At 36.1% G+C, this 16,277-nt stretch overlaps 1 protein-coding gene across 1 annotated transcript in view; it reads left to right on the top strand.

Annotated features, from left to right (window-relative positions):
• The first annotated feature begins 13,694 nt into the window (after nt 1-13,694).
• FCER1A (Fc epsilon receptor Ia) overlaps nt 13,695-16,277 on the top strand; it is a 5,775-nt gene continuing 3,192 nt past the window's right edge. The window contains exons 1-3 of the mRNA XM_039839927.1: nt 13,695-13,766; nt 14,525-14,545; nt 15,581-15,838. Coding sequence (XP_039695861.1) covers nt 13,712-13,766; nt 14,525-14,545; nt 15,581-15,838 — 334 coding nt within the window. The 5' untranslated portion in view covers nt 13,695-13,711. The remainder of the gene's footprint in view (nt 13,767-14,524; nt 14,546-15,580; nt 15,839-16,277) is intronic.

Below are 16,277 nucleotides of genomic sequence, written 5' to 3'. Positions count from 1 at the left end.
ACATTTACATACTCCACCATCTTAACTGGATCTGTGATCACAATTTGAATTTTATATAAACAACAAATAATTTTTTTTAGAATAACTATATTCAAACAATTGCATGGTACATATTTAAACTAAAAATTATTCATTGTTTATCTGAAATTCATATTTAACTAAGCATCCTGCATTTTATCTGGCAACAGTAATCAGTAGGTACATATTGTTTGATTATCCCACTCTAAGTACGCTAAATTGATCAGTGTTTCATGTTGTAACATCCTGATGCTGTATTCAAACTGATCCCATTAATCTTTTATTATTTCATCTTTTGATGACTTTTATGTAAGTTATTTTTTTATTAAAAGTTACAAACTGATTTTCTAATCGTGTAAGTTTTTCTACATTTACTTTATGGAATATATATTTTTTTGTATAGAAAAAGTTTATTTCATCAGTTAGGGCAAGAATGAAAGGTAGAACTAAGTAGAATAGGAATTCAAACTTGGGTCTTCTAATTATGATTCCAGTGTGTATTCCATTACACTCAGTAAAAAACAGAACAAAACAAAACAAAACAACAAAACAAAACAAAACAAAACAAAAAAAACACAAAAAAGCTTCACTTTTGCCTTGTTTATTATACAAATAGTCATAATCCAGTAAATTTTTGTCTTATAATTGGCAGAGATGTAAGATGGTAGATTATAGCTTGAAGCAGGAGTGATGCCTAAAAAACTGAAGCAATTTTCTAAGCAGAAAAAATAAAAGCTCTAGAAATAGGGAGTAGAGATAGTGTCCAGAACAAAAAGAGTGATGTACAATTAAAGAATCTGCAACTTTTTTCCATTTTCCTTTCCTTCTGGCCACAAATTTTGAGTAATACATAACATAATAATTCATTCAGCCAAGTACATAGCCACAGATGTGTCATAGAGAAATAAATTGCTTGTGAATTCTGGAAGGACTAAAGTGTTTATTCACAAGATTGTGACAGGTAGGTCTTCTTCAGCCATGTGACTGTGGTGAAGGATACCTACAGATCAGAATTAGACAACACAAAGAATTTCATTTCCTTTTCATTTGTTAACTTTATTATACTGTATTTCCAGTTCATTAAATATGTAGTTAATATACTGTGGTTAAAATAGTAGAAAGAAGATTAGAAGACTATATCTTACATATTTTACATATCTCAATAGGGCAGGCAGGCCATCAGTCACAAAGAAAATATTCTATGATACTAATTATCATAAAACTTCATTGAAGAATATATCCTTTTAAGTACATATACAAAGATAAAATTGGTGGTTCTGGTGAAAAATGAACAATTAAAGATAAACAGTTGTCTAGCATGTCTCTAGTGCTCTTTTTTAAAAAAAAGAAAATTATTTCTAAGGAAGAGGAGGATTGCTTTATTAGGTTGCAATATCATAGTAGAAGTAATCAATGGGTCAATTGCTCATTTATAGCTCATAATTATTTATTAAAGATCTTAATATCTTTTCACTGTGCTAAGGACCGGGTAAAGAGCAATGAATCAAACATATATAGTATGTAATGAGGAGCAAGACAAGAAAAAAATTCAATTTTTATTTATTGTGATGCATGATTTGATATGGTAAGAATGGAATAATATGTGAATAGTAAGTTACCTTCTGATATGCATTTTAATATTCTAAGTTATTTATATCCACCAGGAAGCAAAGGCAGTCTATTTGGAGTTATTATGCACAATTTTGTTATTTTCAAATTTTAATTTTATATTTCATTTGAAATTCTCTCCAGTCTCCATCATCTACCTCTCTACTTGCCTCTGAGCATAGAATAGGTTTATGACTCCAGTGGTTTAACATATGTCAGGAGGTGAAGGGTGGTGACCATACTACCCAAGCCACTTTCTCTTCCCAACATAAGCCCCTTCCTTGTTTGGAAGAGAGAGGAGAGAATGGAGAATGAAAAGTTATTTTCCACAGTATATTTATTATCTGTCAGCTCCTTGTTTAGTGAAAAACCATCAAATCATTTAAAACAATGGAATATATATTTGTGCGGATACACATGAGCACTCATGTGTGCATGTATGTATATCCCCTTGCTTAAAAGAGATTGCTGGCTTATTATTACTCTTTAAATAAAATCCTGTCACTTCACCATGTTCCCATGGGTTCTCACCATTTGGCCGCTATATACATTTCTACTTTCATTTCGTGCCATTGTCCCACCTCCCTTCCCTCTCCCTTTCTCCCTATGCTTCAGTTCTACTGTCTTGTCTTAATTTCTAGAAGTCTCCAAAGTTTTGTAATGGGCACTTTAAACTTCCCACTGCTTAAAATATTCCTGTCCCAGCTTTTTGTTTGGTCCATTCTAACTCATTTTAAGTAACTTTTTGTTGAAAGCCCTCCTTTAAAACCCTATTGAAAATAAATTACTCTTGTGATTCTGTATAGCAAAGTTATTTACTTTTTACAATCTTTAATTACAAGATGCTACTATTTTATCTGTTTACTTATTTAACATCTATCTTCTCCAATAGAACTTTTACTCCATGAGGGAAAAGATCTTGTCTGCCTAGGGTTCTTTTGTATTACCAGCATACAACACAATGTTTAGCACATAAATATTTGTTGAACAAATATAGAAATGAATATATGATGCATAACGTCCTTCTGCTGAAACAAAATTTTTTTGTGTGTTGGGTTTAAGGATAAAATGATCAAGTAACAGGTCTGAATCTATGTTTAAGTCATTTCTATATTTGGCCATAAGAATTCAATTTCAGGGATTGCCTATTTGGAAAAATATGTTATACAAAATGATACTAATAGACTTCAAGACTTAGTTTATTCACTCTGAGAAATTAGGACATATAATTAACTGAAACTCTACCAGCAAACTATGTTTAAATGCTAACTTTAATGAGGTGGCCCTTGATAATTCTATATAGTTCTCTTTTTCTCTTAAAGATAAGATTAACATTTTGAGATTATTGAAATACATAGTAAATTGGTATTAATCCAATTTAAGAATTGAATATATCAAAAATTACTTATTTTATATTTACCCATATACTTTCCTTCTTAACTGTTTCCCCATGAAGAGAAGATTTTCTTCATATATCTTTCTGCAATGTGACTGTTGTGTTAGCTGTGATAAAGAGGGTTGTTTTGTGTTTAGGAGCCTATTTTGTGGTGGGCCTTGTGTTGATTCAGTCTTCTCTCCACTTTTCTCTATTTTAACTCATGTTCATAAGTGCAACAAGACTGAATTTGACAGTCACTAAATGCAGCTGTAAATTGAAAACAAAAATTGCTAATGTGGGCACTGACATCAAGTAGCAACTTTTGGTTATGAAATAGTTATCTAAATGATTCATAATAATTATATTAAATTTTTTAGATTATTACCAGTAGAAATGAACATATTTTCTTATGAAAAACTTTGCAAATCTCTGACTATGAGAAATACTGTCTTATAGAAATGAGTGCCAAAATGTCCTGAATTTTCTAAAACTGGATCTATTTCCTGTATTCAGTCTAATGTTCAGAATACATTTTAATTTTGGTCAGTCAATATTCACTTGTTTTCTTGAAACTCTATGGTAATCTTGCCTCTTTTGAAGGAACAGGTGATCATAGAGGTTCAAGACAGAAGGAAAAGTCCATTGAGAACTGCCCATGTTTAAGGCTCCTATTTTACCTTCTTCTGACCCTTTCTTCATTTTCAAAATCTAAACCAGGTGTTTTCAATACATTCAGGCACTGTTTTATGGCATACATTTTATAACACTTTCTTTGCTATTCTGATAAAAAAAAATCCATAGATAAATTAACTTGCCTAGAAGAGACAGAGTTATGGTAAGGCTAATGAAAGTTAAGCTTCAGGACCCCTCACTTACACGGTCACCTCCAAAATCCTGGAAGAGGTCATTTGTTTTTGTAAAATTTACAAAACATATTTTAGCCATATTTAGATAAGACCACTTTCTTTCTCCCCTCAGACTTCCCTCTGTCACATGTCCTTTCCTATCAGCACCATAAAAGTTGCAGGAAGATTTTGGGACCCAGCTAAAGTGAATTTAAGTTGAGGATATGTTTAGTTCTGGGTTAGTATAATGCTGCATGTGGTTCACAGTCACTTCCAGGTATGCTAAGGTACTATAACCCAGCCTGGGATAGGAATGGCTTCCAGAAAAACCCCACTGAAGAGCTGACTCTCCTGGCTTCAGAACACAAAGGTGAAAGGCCAAGGGTCATGCTGCAGCAGGAACATATCTTCCAATCATTGGTACTGAAAATTTGTGGGCAGTAGAGAAAAAACAAGATTGAAATATCTGGAGTCAGAAGCTAATCTTGTCAAAAAATTTTTTTCAAGCATTGGATGTGTATAAAATTGTAAACAGAGAATTTGATTCATTTCTGTGACTAGTGAAAATGTAAGTTCTCTCTTATTAGGAACATACTCAATAATGAAGAATACAAAATTATAAACACACCATGTGTCTTTTTTTTTTTTGGATGGGGATAAAACAATATATAATGTATCAGAATTCTACAATCCTCTAGTAGTACTACATTGAAAATATCTCATGTGAATTACATTTTCTATGTACCTCTATAAGTAATAGAAAATAAATGCTGATCAGTGATGCTAGGGGAAAGGATGTATTATATTTCTAGTTTCTATAGAAAGAATAAGATTAACAATACCACTATCTGATGAAGAGGGGATCAAAGAGTATGTATGGTATTATAGTAGAGAGTCTAGCAGAAATTAATTAGTTTTTTTGAATTTTATAATGTTCATGTTATTTTCAGCTTTGTATTTTGTAATTTGGTATAATTTATTTTCTTGTTCTAACTTAATTATCATTCTAATATCTAATATTGTATTCATAATTTTCTATTCAATTTTCTCAGGATGGCCCCCAAACTGTGGAAGTTTCAGGAGCCTGAAACTAGATCCACCTCTCCTACCTACACACATACATATTTTTAAAACCAATATAAATCCCAATTTTAATATAAATAAAATAAAATAACTTTATAATAAGAAAATATATCCACAATGAATGTGCTGACCCTTTCTTCCTGACATGAGGGTGAGATATTAGTGATACGAATATCATGAACAGTGTAGCTGTTGGTGATCAGATTTTCTAAAACAGTAAACAGTAAACAATTCCTGTTCCAGGAAAAGCAAAGAATAGTTCTCCCTCAGTATACATGGTAGTTTCTTTCCATTAAAATTCAGTATACACAAAAAAAGTGCAAAAAATACTTTGTGTTTATTTGTCAAACAGTCAGGTTCAAAGCTCAAAGGCTCAAAAAATTATAAAAGATCTAGCGGGAATTCTGTATTATGCAGGCTGTCCTGTGTATTGCAGGACATTTCCTTGCCTACTAAATGCTGAAAATGTATCCTGCATATCCATCACTGAGACAAGCAACAAGCAATACCCACCCCTAATCCACCCCCAGCCCAACACACACACATGTGCACACACACGCACACACATACACACAATTTCTTCATACATAAGGAGTATGATCTGAGATTTTCACACCACTCTCAGGCTGTCCTCATTTCCTAGCCCCAACTCATATCCACTCTCACCCCCCAGAAACACACTGCTCACAGTACTGTTTAGCCTGGTCCAAAAGGATTAGGATTTCAATTAAAATGCGAATATCTTCATTATCAGCAAACGATCTAAAGTGACTATTTTAAGAGAAAGCCGCTTTCCATTTTTTACCTGTGTAATTCTGTAAGAAGGTATAAAATAAACCTTCCCTACATTACATTTGTTTTGAGGGCTGACTCTGCAAGACTGGAGTTTCTCTGTTTAGAACCACACGTGAGAATGACCTCAGAACCCCACAGACAACTCCTGCAACTTCCTTGCAGCCTTGGATGTGTGAGGTGAGGTCTGCCCCACTGGCACAACTGCTTTGATGTGATCCAGGCTGCATCCTCTGGGGACAGTTTTGCCTTCTGGACCTACCAGTGGCCTTTCCAGACATTTTCCTATGGACTGGCCAGGAGGATGGGGAAGAGGTCTCTTACTCTTCTGTTCTCAAGTCAATCATAATAACAGTAATAACTAACCTATACATCATTTACTATTTGCCAGACTCTGTTCTAAACTTTTCACTATATTAAATCATTTAATATTCACAACGATAGGCACTATTACTACTTCCATTTCATCAGAGAGGAGGCTGAAGCACAAAATGATTGAGTAGCTTGCCAAGAGTCACATAACCAATAAAATGGTATGAGCTGAGAATCAAACTCCACAACCTGTTCAGAGCCTGGACTCGTGCTCAGTCTTACATCTACTTAATCTCTTTAAAATATTCATGGATAAGCATTTATTTTTATTCTTTTAGTTTTTTTAATTTGATAGAATAGCCTAAAATACAAATGTTTTTCCACCATCTTTTGAGAGTTTTTTTCCAGCAGATTTGTAATTCTGTTATTCCCATTCTGAATGAAAGATCATCTCACCTAACTTCTGTATATGTTCAAAGGCAAGAAAACAAGTCCAAGGCCCTTAGGTTTCTTGGCTGAATCATAGTGTTTATAGGCAAAGGTCATGGTGAATTTGCTTGAGTATACTTTATTGTTCGGACTCCTCCCTAACTACAAGATGCCACAAAGATGTCTTGTCTGGAAAGTGAATGGTTGGTTACATATCTAAAAGACAGGGAGCTCGATGTCCCAGATGCCCACAATACAGACTATAAAGCAATATAGATTAGGCTCAGTCAGTGATCAAGGCTTGAAGAATTTTAGGAGACCTATTCAAGGAACTTTTTCAGTATTTTGTTGTTTTAAAGATATCCCAAAATTGTAACACTAGTTAGAAAACTTTTCCCAGTCTATTGCATTTTTATGTGCACTTAGAATATGACTATGTACCTAACCTAGGCCCCTTGACTTCTGGACTTCCACTGATATCCTTTAACTGGATATCTGACAGGACTTGCCTATAAGCAGTCTGTAGGATTTTAGCTCTAGCTCTAATAATTTGTAAAATTCAAATAGTGTGGTCATTTTTGAATTTGAGCAATAGCATATTTTATTAAAATCAGGTACTGGAAATATATTTTGTACCTATCTCCATTCCAATCTTTATTTCTGTGAAGAATTCCACTGATTTTCTCTTCCATGATATAAAGAAGTTAGCCTCTAAAATGGAAGGGAAAGGATCATCTTTAGGATTGATTGTTTCTTGAAGTTTATTTTTCTTTTCTTGGGGGAAGATTTCTGTTCATGCCCAAGGTTGTAGCTTGTATAATCCCTGTCTTCATCTATTTCTGAATGGCATTTGCTTTAGGAGTCCTGGGAGTTTCCATTTATTTCTTTTGGATCTACCCAAAGCAGATAACTATTCAGGTCAAGACAAAAAATAAAAATGTATTAAAGCTAGTGACACTATTGTGAAAATCCACCAGGCAATTGGCACCCACTATTGAGTGCTCTTTCCTGAGCAGACTCCTGTTCAAGATGTCATAAGGAGCTGATATCCTCCTGGCTCTAAGAATCTAGAATAAAAAGGAAAGAATTTCCTTTCTTTTCTCTTCTTTTTAGGCACATCTATGAAATATACATAACTAATATGCCAATAGTGCCAACAGCGCTTCATGGCTGAAGATTGAGAAATCACCTCCTAAAATCAAAAACAATTGTAGAACAAGAGGTTGGACTAGATCGATGATTTCCTATTTGTGGATTATGGATCCCTTGGAATACAAGGAGTTTTTGTCTGGAGACTATGAACTAATGTGAACTTCGAGTACAATGTGTAGCTTGTATGAATAAGGATATATATTATATGGATGTGGTCATGAGCCAGATTGCCCACGTCAAATCCTAACTCTTTTACTTAGCAGCTGCATGTCCTAGAACAAGTCACTTAACCTCTTTAGTTTCCTCATTCATTAACCTCATAAAGTTGGTGGGAAGAACAAAATCTATAAGGCATATTGCATACTTAGCCTTGTATTTAGTCTTTGGGGAGAGATCAGTATTTATCAGGTATATATACACTATAAGCAGACAGCGATTCTGCTCTTTCATATCATATTCAATTTTAACTTATTTTTAATGGATCTGCCAAATATTGAGAGGAAAAAGCCAATAGTTCGGCCTTTCTTTCAGCTTCCCTTTTAGAGAAGGACACAAAGATCAAGACACTCTTTGTACTGATTCCTCCTTTGGCAGCACATCCCAAATCACAAAAGTTTCTGTCAACAGCCTTTTTCTCTGGACACCTCACAGTAGATAGGCCATATAGTTCACGCATGGCCAGTTATGCTTCATTCCACCATTGCTACAAAGAAAAATGTAGATCAAGGTTTCCGAGAACCAATAGCAGGTCACAATTTACAGATATAGATGTTGTTTATGAGTGTTGAACACATAAGAATCCAGCAGTAAAATGAGATTAACTCTACTGATCTCAGTGAGTACATGATCCTGATGTTGATGTGTTGAGTACAAGATATTAACAGCATACTCTGCTCAAATAGTGGATATAAAATTTGGAGAATTTTTTTTTTTATAAAGTAAAAGATGTGTGGAATTCAACTGGTACATCAACCAGTTATATCAGGATAGAGTGGAGTTATTATTTAAAATTAGTGTTTATGTGTTCCTTTGGGTACCTGTTGTTGTATACTGTGGGAATTAGAGTATGGTTTATTCTTTCTGATGTTGATGTTGTTGGTTTGTTGTTGGTTCTGATTGATTTTCAGGAGCAGATGGAGATGATTTGTTTTGTTTTTAAGATTTAATGAACTGCTTTTGTTGAATTTGCTAAATCTTTGCCATTATTGCTACCAAAACACTACCTTCCTTTCAATGCTGGACACAGAAGCAAAGCTTTAGGATGGTGAAACAAATGAATGTGGTCTCTCTAACTCCAAAGTTTATACTCTCCAAACTAGTAAATAGTACCTCACAGTGAGCTCTGCTCTGTCTTTCAAACAAGTAGGAGATACTTGGACAGTGTGTAGACTTATGAGGAAGCCTTTAAAATGACTATTTGAGTCACAGTAAAATGATTGTCTCTGAAGGACAATTTGATCGTAGGATCACTGTCCTAAGGAAAAAGAACTCCCTCCTGTGCAAACTCTCAACAAAATGGTAAATTAGAATCTGTCTCTGTCTCTTCCAGGATTTCAGTATTCAAATAATGGCCTCTGACAAACCTCAAAAACTTCTTTCTCTTCCTCTTCCCAATCTCCATTAAACAACTTTTTTTGTTCTATTCTTTCTTATCATGTTCTCTTCTTCATGACTATGTTTAGGAGTGAGGTCGTTTACATAAATTATGCTGGCATAAGATACTAGTTATCAAATAAAATATCTTATGTAGTTTATCAATTGCCATAACTCAGTTGAAATGCATGTTTCTCCTAAGAGTTCTTAAAAAATAGTGATAAAAAGAAGGGGGAAGATATATTTATTGAGCATCTTTTACATACCAGATGCTGTGTAATGCACTTTACAAATTTATTATTTTATTAAACCTCACAATAAAGCTGTGATTTGGGTATCATTATTGCCCCGTGATCTGGATATCTTTATTGCCCCTTTATTACAGGTAAACCTTAATCACATAAATGCTAGGAGTATTTGAATTCAGATCTTAACACAAGCAACTTGTACTTTTCAAAATCTCTAACTAAAATATTGCATGACCTGGGACCAGTCACTAATCTTTTTCTAAAACTTTCTATTTATGAAGAATTTTAGCCCCATATTTTCTAACTTCATAGAAGCTGGAAGCTTTGGTTAGATATTTATGAGGAGCAACTTTATGTTTAATTCAATAAACAATTCAAGAGTCTGTGAAGAAAAACATGATATCATAGAATGAGACTTTTGCTTGCCTCCTCTCACAACCACATCAAAATTACAACTAAACTACAGAACGGTCATTATTGGGAGTCACCTGAAGTCTAGCTGAACAGAAGTCCTACAACTGGAAACGCATAGAAGAGGCCACCTTGAGACTGGCACGAGGGGCAGAGACAGTATGAGGGGCTGAGGGAAACGGGCTGGTCCCACACCTGCATGGCGATTAAGAATCGGGAAAATATCTTGGCTACGGAGATCTTCTCAGAAGACTGAGGGGTCCCTAACACACACAGGGCTCCTTTTTTTTTTTTTGCAAGTTTTGAGGCTGTAGTAATTTTATTTTATAATATAACATACTATAAGTTTATAACGGCTGTGTTTAATAACTGACTTGGAAAATTGCTGATATTTTAGCTGCTGGGTCTGGTGGCACTACTGGTTATAGATACAAGCTCACTACTCAGATTGTGCCAGGGGCTGGAGACAGGGCAGGGAGACCCCCCTTTTCTTCCTGGAGGTGGAAGTGATGGGGAGTTCCTGTGCTGGGAGTTCCAGTACTGGGAAGAGAAATCCCCACAATTTCTGGCCATGAAAACCAGTGGAGATTGTGACTGAGTGAGATGGAGGGATGAGAGAGTCGCAGACTTTCCTCTTACAGAGCCTACACATATGTACTTTCTCAGTGACAGACTCACTCATGCTGAGCTCCAGGGCTGAGGTAGTAGCTTGAAAAGCATCAGGGACATATGGGACATACGGGAAAGAACTGAGTTGTCTGGCTTCAGGACAAGGTATGGAGGGGTGGTTTTCTCCCAGACAGAAGTGCAGGCTGAAGACATTGTTCTTTTGTTGAGCCCTCACACACTTGGCTTGCAGACTCAGGCAGACGCTATATCTGAGTCTCTGTCAATGTAGCTAAAATTGGTCACCTCACCCTGGTGATTCCCTAATATCCTGCCCCTCCCAATGTGCAGGCCTACCCAAGCTGCTTTCAATGGATTTTCCATACAAAACTTCTGTCTTAGTTTATGCTGTGGACTTTTGTAAAATTTCTCAAAGGTTCACAAAACCTGAACAAGTAGCACCTGGCCTCAGTGTGCCCCATACCTCTTGCTGAGCCACTCCAAGCCTGACTCTAGTGGCAGCTAGCCTTGATTTGCAGCTTGGCCTCTTGAGGCACTTCCAAGCCCAATGTGGTTGACAGCCATCTGTGGACTGTTTACTGGCTCATGCCAGGTGGTCCTGGACAGGGCACAGGCTGCAACTGAACTTAGCCTGAGGCGGGGTTCCTCCCAAGAGTCCCTGGCCTTCATGCTCCGTGGTCAACTTCAGTCTGAGCTGGAGCACCACCCAGGATCATATTTGAGGATGATACAGCCAAAGAGCAGACAGGGAAGGCACCTGAGCCCTGCTAAAGTGAATCCTGTTCTATAGGGTCAGCCTCTGAACAACAGTTTCTCCACTGGTCATGGCCAGTGTTCACAACCAATCAGCCAGAGGGTCAATCCCTCCCATTGATGAGCAAACAGCACACAAGGCCCAACTATAACAAGAGGGAACACACAACCAATAAAAGGTACATACCTGGAGCACCCAGTTCAGGTGACCTTGGAAGAATGTGCCACTGGGACTCACAGCACACTTACTACATAAGGCTGCTCTACTAAGACCAGGACATGTAGCAGCCTTACGTAATACAATGAAAGATACACAAGTGGATAGCCAAAATGGAGAGACAAAGAAACATGTCCCAGATGAAAGAACAGAACAAACCGTCAGAAAAAGAGCTGAACAAAATAGAGACAACCAATTTACCAGATGCAGAATTCAAACCACTGGTTATTAGGATGCTTAATGAACCTAGGAGAAGAGTAGATGAAATCAGTGAGAACTTTAACAAAGAGACAGAAAACATAAAAAGAAAGATAGAAAATATAAAAAATAACCAGTCAGAAATGAACACAATAACTGAAATGAAGAATACTTTAGGAGGAATTAACAGTAGATTAGATGAAGTAGAAAACAAGGTAGCAGAAAACAGCCAAACAAAACAGTAACAAGTAAAATAAATACAAAAAAAAAATGATGATAGTTTAAGGGGTTTCCAAGACAACACCAAGCATTCCAACATTTGCATTATAGGGGTACCAGAGGAGAAGAGAGAGCAAAGAATTGGAAACTTATTTGAGGAAACAATGATGGAAAACTTCCCTAACCTGGCAAAGGAAATAAACATCAAGCTGAGGAAGTGCGGAGTCCCAAATAAGATAAACCCAAGTAGACTCGCACAAAACACATCATAATTAAAATGTCAAAGGTTAAAAATAAAGAGAGAATCTTAAAAGCAGCAAGAGAAAGGCAACTAATTAACTGCAAGAGAGATCCCATAAGACCATCAGCTAATTTCTCAACAGAAACATGGCAGGCAAGAAGGGATTGGCATCAAATGTTTAAGTGATGAAAAGTACAGACCTACAATCAAGATTACACAGCATAGCTATCATTTAGAAGGACAGATAAAGAGCTGCCTACAAGAGACTCACTTCAGATCAAAAAACACAGACTGAAAGTAAAAGGATGAAAAAGGATGTTTCATGAAAATGGAAACAAACAAAAAAACCTGGGGTAGCAACACTAATACCAGAAAAAAATAGACTTTTTAAAAAAGATTATAACAAGAGACAAAGAAGGACCCAGTTATCCCACTTCTGGGTAATTATCTAAAGAAACCCAAAACACCACTTTGAAGGGACATATAAATCTATATGTTCATTGTAGCATTATTTACAATAGCGAAGATATAGAGGGATCCTGGAAGAATCGATGGATGAATGGATAAAGAAGAGGTGATATATATTCAGTATAAAATATTACTCAGCCAAAAAAAATCTTGCCACCGAACCATCATGGATGGACCTAGAGGGTATTATGCTGAGTGGAGTAAGTCAGACAGAGAGAAACAAATGTCATATGTGGAATCTAGAGAACAGAATAAGCAAACAAACAACAGAAACAAGCTTATAAACACAGAGAGCATTTTGATGGTTGTCAGATTGTGGAATGGAGGGATGGATGAAGGTGGGAGAGGATTAAGAGCTACGAATTGGTAGTTACGAAATAGTCATGAGATGCAGAGTATAGCATGGGAAGTTTAGTCAGTAGTATTGTATGGTATATGGTGTCAGATGGGTACTAGATTTATCAGATAGATCACTTCATAAGTTATATAAATGTCTAATCACCATATTGTACACCTGAAACTAATACAATACTATATGCCAACTATAATTAAAATTAAAAATATAAAAATTTTAAAAAAAGAAATGAAATTATTTTATATTAGCTGAGTGGGCCCAATGTAATCACAAGGGTCCTTACAGGCAGAAGAGGAAGGCAAAAAAGAAAGAACCAGAGAGATGGCAGAATGAAAATGACTCAGCTTGTCATTACTAGCTTCGAAGATGGAAGGTGGTTATGAGGCAAAAAATAAATAAATAAAAATAAAATAAAATAAAAATGTCTGCAACCCCTAGCAGCTGGATTCTTTCCTAGATTCTCCAGAAAGGAATACAGTCCTGCTGACACCTGGATTTTAGTACAGTGAAAGACATTAAACTTCTAACCTACAGAACTATAAGACAATAAAGTTGTGTCGTGTTAAGCTGTTAAAAAATTGCCCAATTAGGCACCACTCTGAATATTATCTTCAGAGAAGCAGGCAAACCCAGGCATAGCTGATGAGTTAACTAGATATGATACAGACAACATTTCCTTCTCCTTTTTGGTTTCATTCAATATTAAAACCCTAGAATTTTGCAGCTCAGTCTGCACCTGACTGGGGCCAGACTTTTAAGAGGCGATGTCTACTTCCATGGGAGGCCCCGCTCTGCTGTGGATAGCTTTACTGCTCTTCTGTAAGTAAAGGTTCAGTTACTCCTTTTGGAGGAGCCAAAATGGATCTGGGGAGCAGCTGGGTTGGGAATGTCGACAGTTTTAGTAGTGACTTGTTCTATGCTTTGCACAAATCGTGGGACATTTCCCAGAGATTCTGTAGTGAAGACAAGCTGGAGAGCAGAAGAAACTGAGCTGAGCAACATCTAAGGAAGAAGCTGAATTGAAAGCCTGGTTTCTTGCAATTGCTCTGGCATCTCCCAGAGGGCAAAGAAAGGAGGATAGAGGAAAAGGAGAAGAGCCTTATCTGCCTGGATCACATACACACACAATGGAATATTACTCAGCCATAAGAAAAGATGAAATACTGCCATTTGTGATAAATTGATTGAATTTTGAGGTGATCATGCTAAGCAAAATAAGTCAGACAGAAAAAGTTGAGAACCATATGATTTCACTTATATGTGGGATATAAAACTGAAAGCAACAAATGAACAAAAACTCATAGACACAAACAGTTTAGTGGATACTGGAGGGAAAGTGGGAAAGGGGGTCAAATACATGGTGACAAAAGGAGATTTGACTTTGAGTGGTGAACACACAATGCAATATAAAGATCATGTATTATCAAATTGTATAGTTGAAACTTATATAATTTTATTAACCAATGTCACTTGATAAATTTAATAAAAACAAAACAAAAATAAAACAAAAAAACTCTCTTCAGGAGCTTCAGAAGGCTAAGTATATACACTAACTTATCATTTCTGGACTTTTGCAGCTCCAGATGGCATGTCAGCAGGTGAGTACTCTTTCTGTGTTCCCTCAGTGTTTCAATGTGTCTAGGCATTACTTTCTCCACAGTTTCCCTTTATTCCTTTGTTTTCTAATGATTTTGAATCTTCTTCTCCCGTTCAAACCACTTCCTATTTCCATCTTCCCTTGTTCTCCTTCTTTTTTTCCATTCAATATCTTCTTACATACCAATTTATTCTCTCAAGTCACCATCTTCTCTTTTTATGCCAACAACTATATCTGTTGAACATTTAAGTGTCTTTCAGTCTCTCTTCCAGGCACTATCACATAATCTCATTCAATTCTTACATCATTATCATTATTATTATTGCCATTTTATAACTGAGGATGCCAAAACTCAGATTCAGTGATTTTCTGAAGCTTACACAGCTAACAAAAAACTGGATTCTAAATAAGTCCCTTGGGTCCAAGTCTGGTCCTCTTTTGATTGCATCACCCTTTCCTCATTACCACCTGATCGCTTCCTTGAACTGACCACTTTAGTTCAAGTTTATTTCACATCTCTTTGTTCTTGGAAGACTTTTAAAATCAATCCTCTTGGTGGTTCTCATTACCCTCCAGAACTGACATATATTGTTGCTGCATATACAGTTATTTATCTGTTATTCTCTCATTTATCCATTCAATATACAAGCCATTGTGCTGAGCTATGGTTGAATATGACAGACATTGTCTCCACCTGAAAAGAGATTGCAGCTCTTATTTACAGATTCTGAAATTGAAATCAAGAGAATTAAAGTGAGTTATAGTACATCACATAGTAAATTTGTTTGCTCGTCTGTTTTTTAATATCCTGTATTTGTGTCCTGTTTTTCTCCCTAGGTTGGGAGTTTTGGGGTGGGGGCTACAAAAGTTCCTTTCTTCTTTTAACCCTAGAAATCAGGATAGGGTCTCATTACCAGCAGTACAAGTGTAGACTGATCATTGGTTGACTATTGGTATGTCTGTACTTTGGAACCTAGACAATTTTCAATGATCTTGTTTTCCCTTTTATATCTCTTTTCATAATTTGATCTTTTTGAAGCCAATTGGAAATCTATGGTGTCCCTGAATCCCCCGTGGAATAGAATATTTAGAGGAGAGAATGTGACTCTTACATGTAACGGGAACAAGTCCCCTGAAGTCAACTCCACTAAGTGGACTCACAACAATACCATGTTAGTAGTGACAACTCCAAGTTTGGACATCATAAATGCCACATTCCAAGACAGTGGAGAATATAGATGTTGGAACAAAAATCTTATCCCAAGTCAACCTGTGTATCTAGAAGTCTTCAGTGGTAAGTTCCAAGGCTAAGAAAATGTAGATTCTCTCATGTGAGGAATGGCTCATCTGAAGATTGGGAAAAAGTAAGTTATTCCAAGAATTAGGGTGCCAGGGTGGGACTTAGAGTCTCTTACTCAAAACTCGTCGATCTCTCTTCTTCCTTCTCTACTCCTGTCTGCTTGCCTTTCTTCTGCTTTCTTTCAATATTTGAACACCTCCCAATGTTATTCTTCTATTCTATTTCACCTCTAACTATCTTTCCTATATAAGTGCAGATGTGTATTATATGGTCAATGGCACGTTGGATACATGAACATTACAAAGAGCTGCATTTGAAATAGGATCAAAAGGTTTGATTTAAAGATTTGCTCTGCAATTTCCATGTGCAACAACCTGAATGTTAGGTTGTTCTCTTCATTTTGAAAGATATCTGTGTACATTCCTCAAGTTCT

The sequence above is a fragment of the Pteropus medius genome, unplaced genomic scaffold, assembly GCF_902729225.1.
Source record: "Pteropus medius unplaced genomic scaffold, Ma_sr-lr_union100, whole genome shotgun sequence".
NCBI lineage: Eukaryota > Metazoa > Chordata > Mammalia > Chiroptera > Pteropodidae > Pteropus > Pteropus medius.
This window is presented reverse-complemented; position numbering and strand designations above follow the sequence as displayed.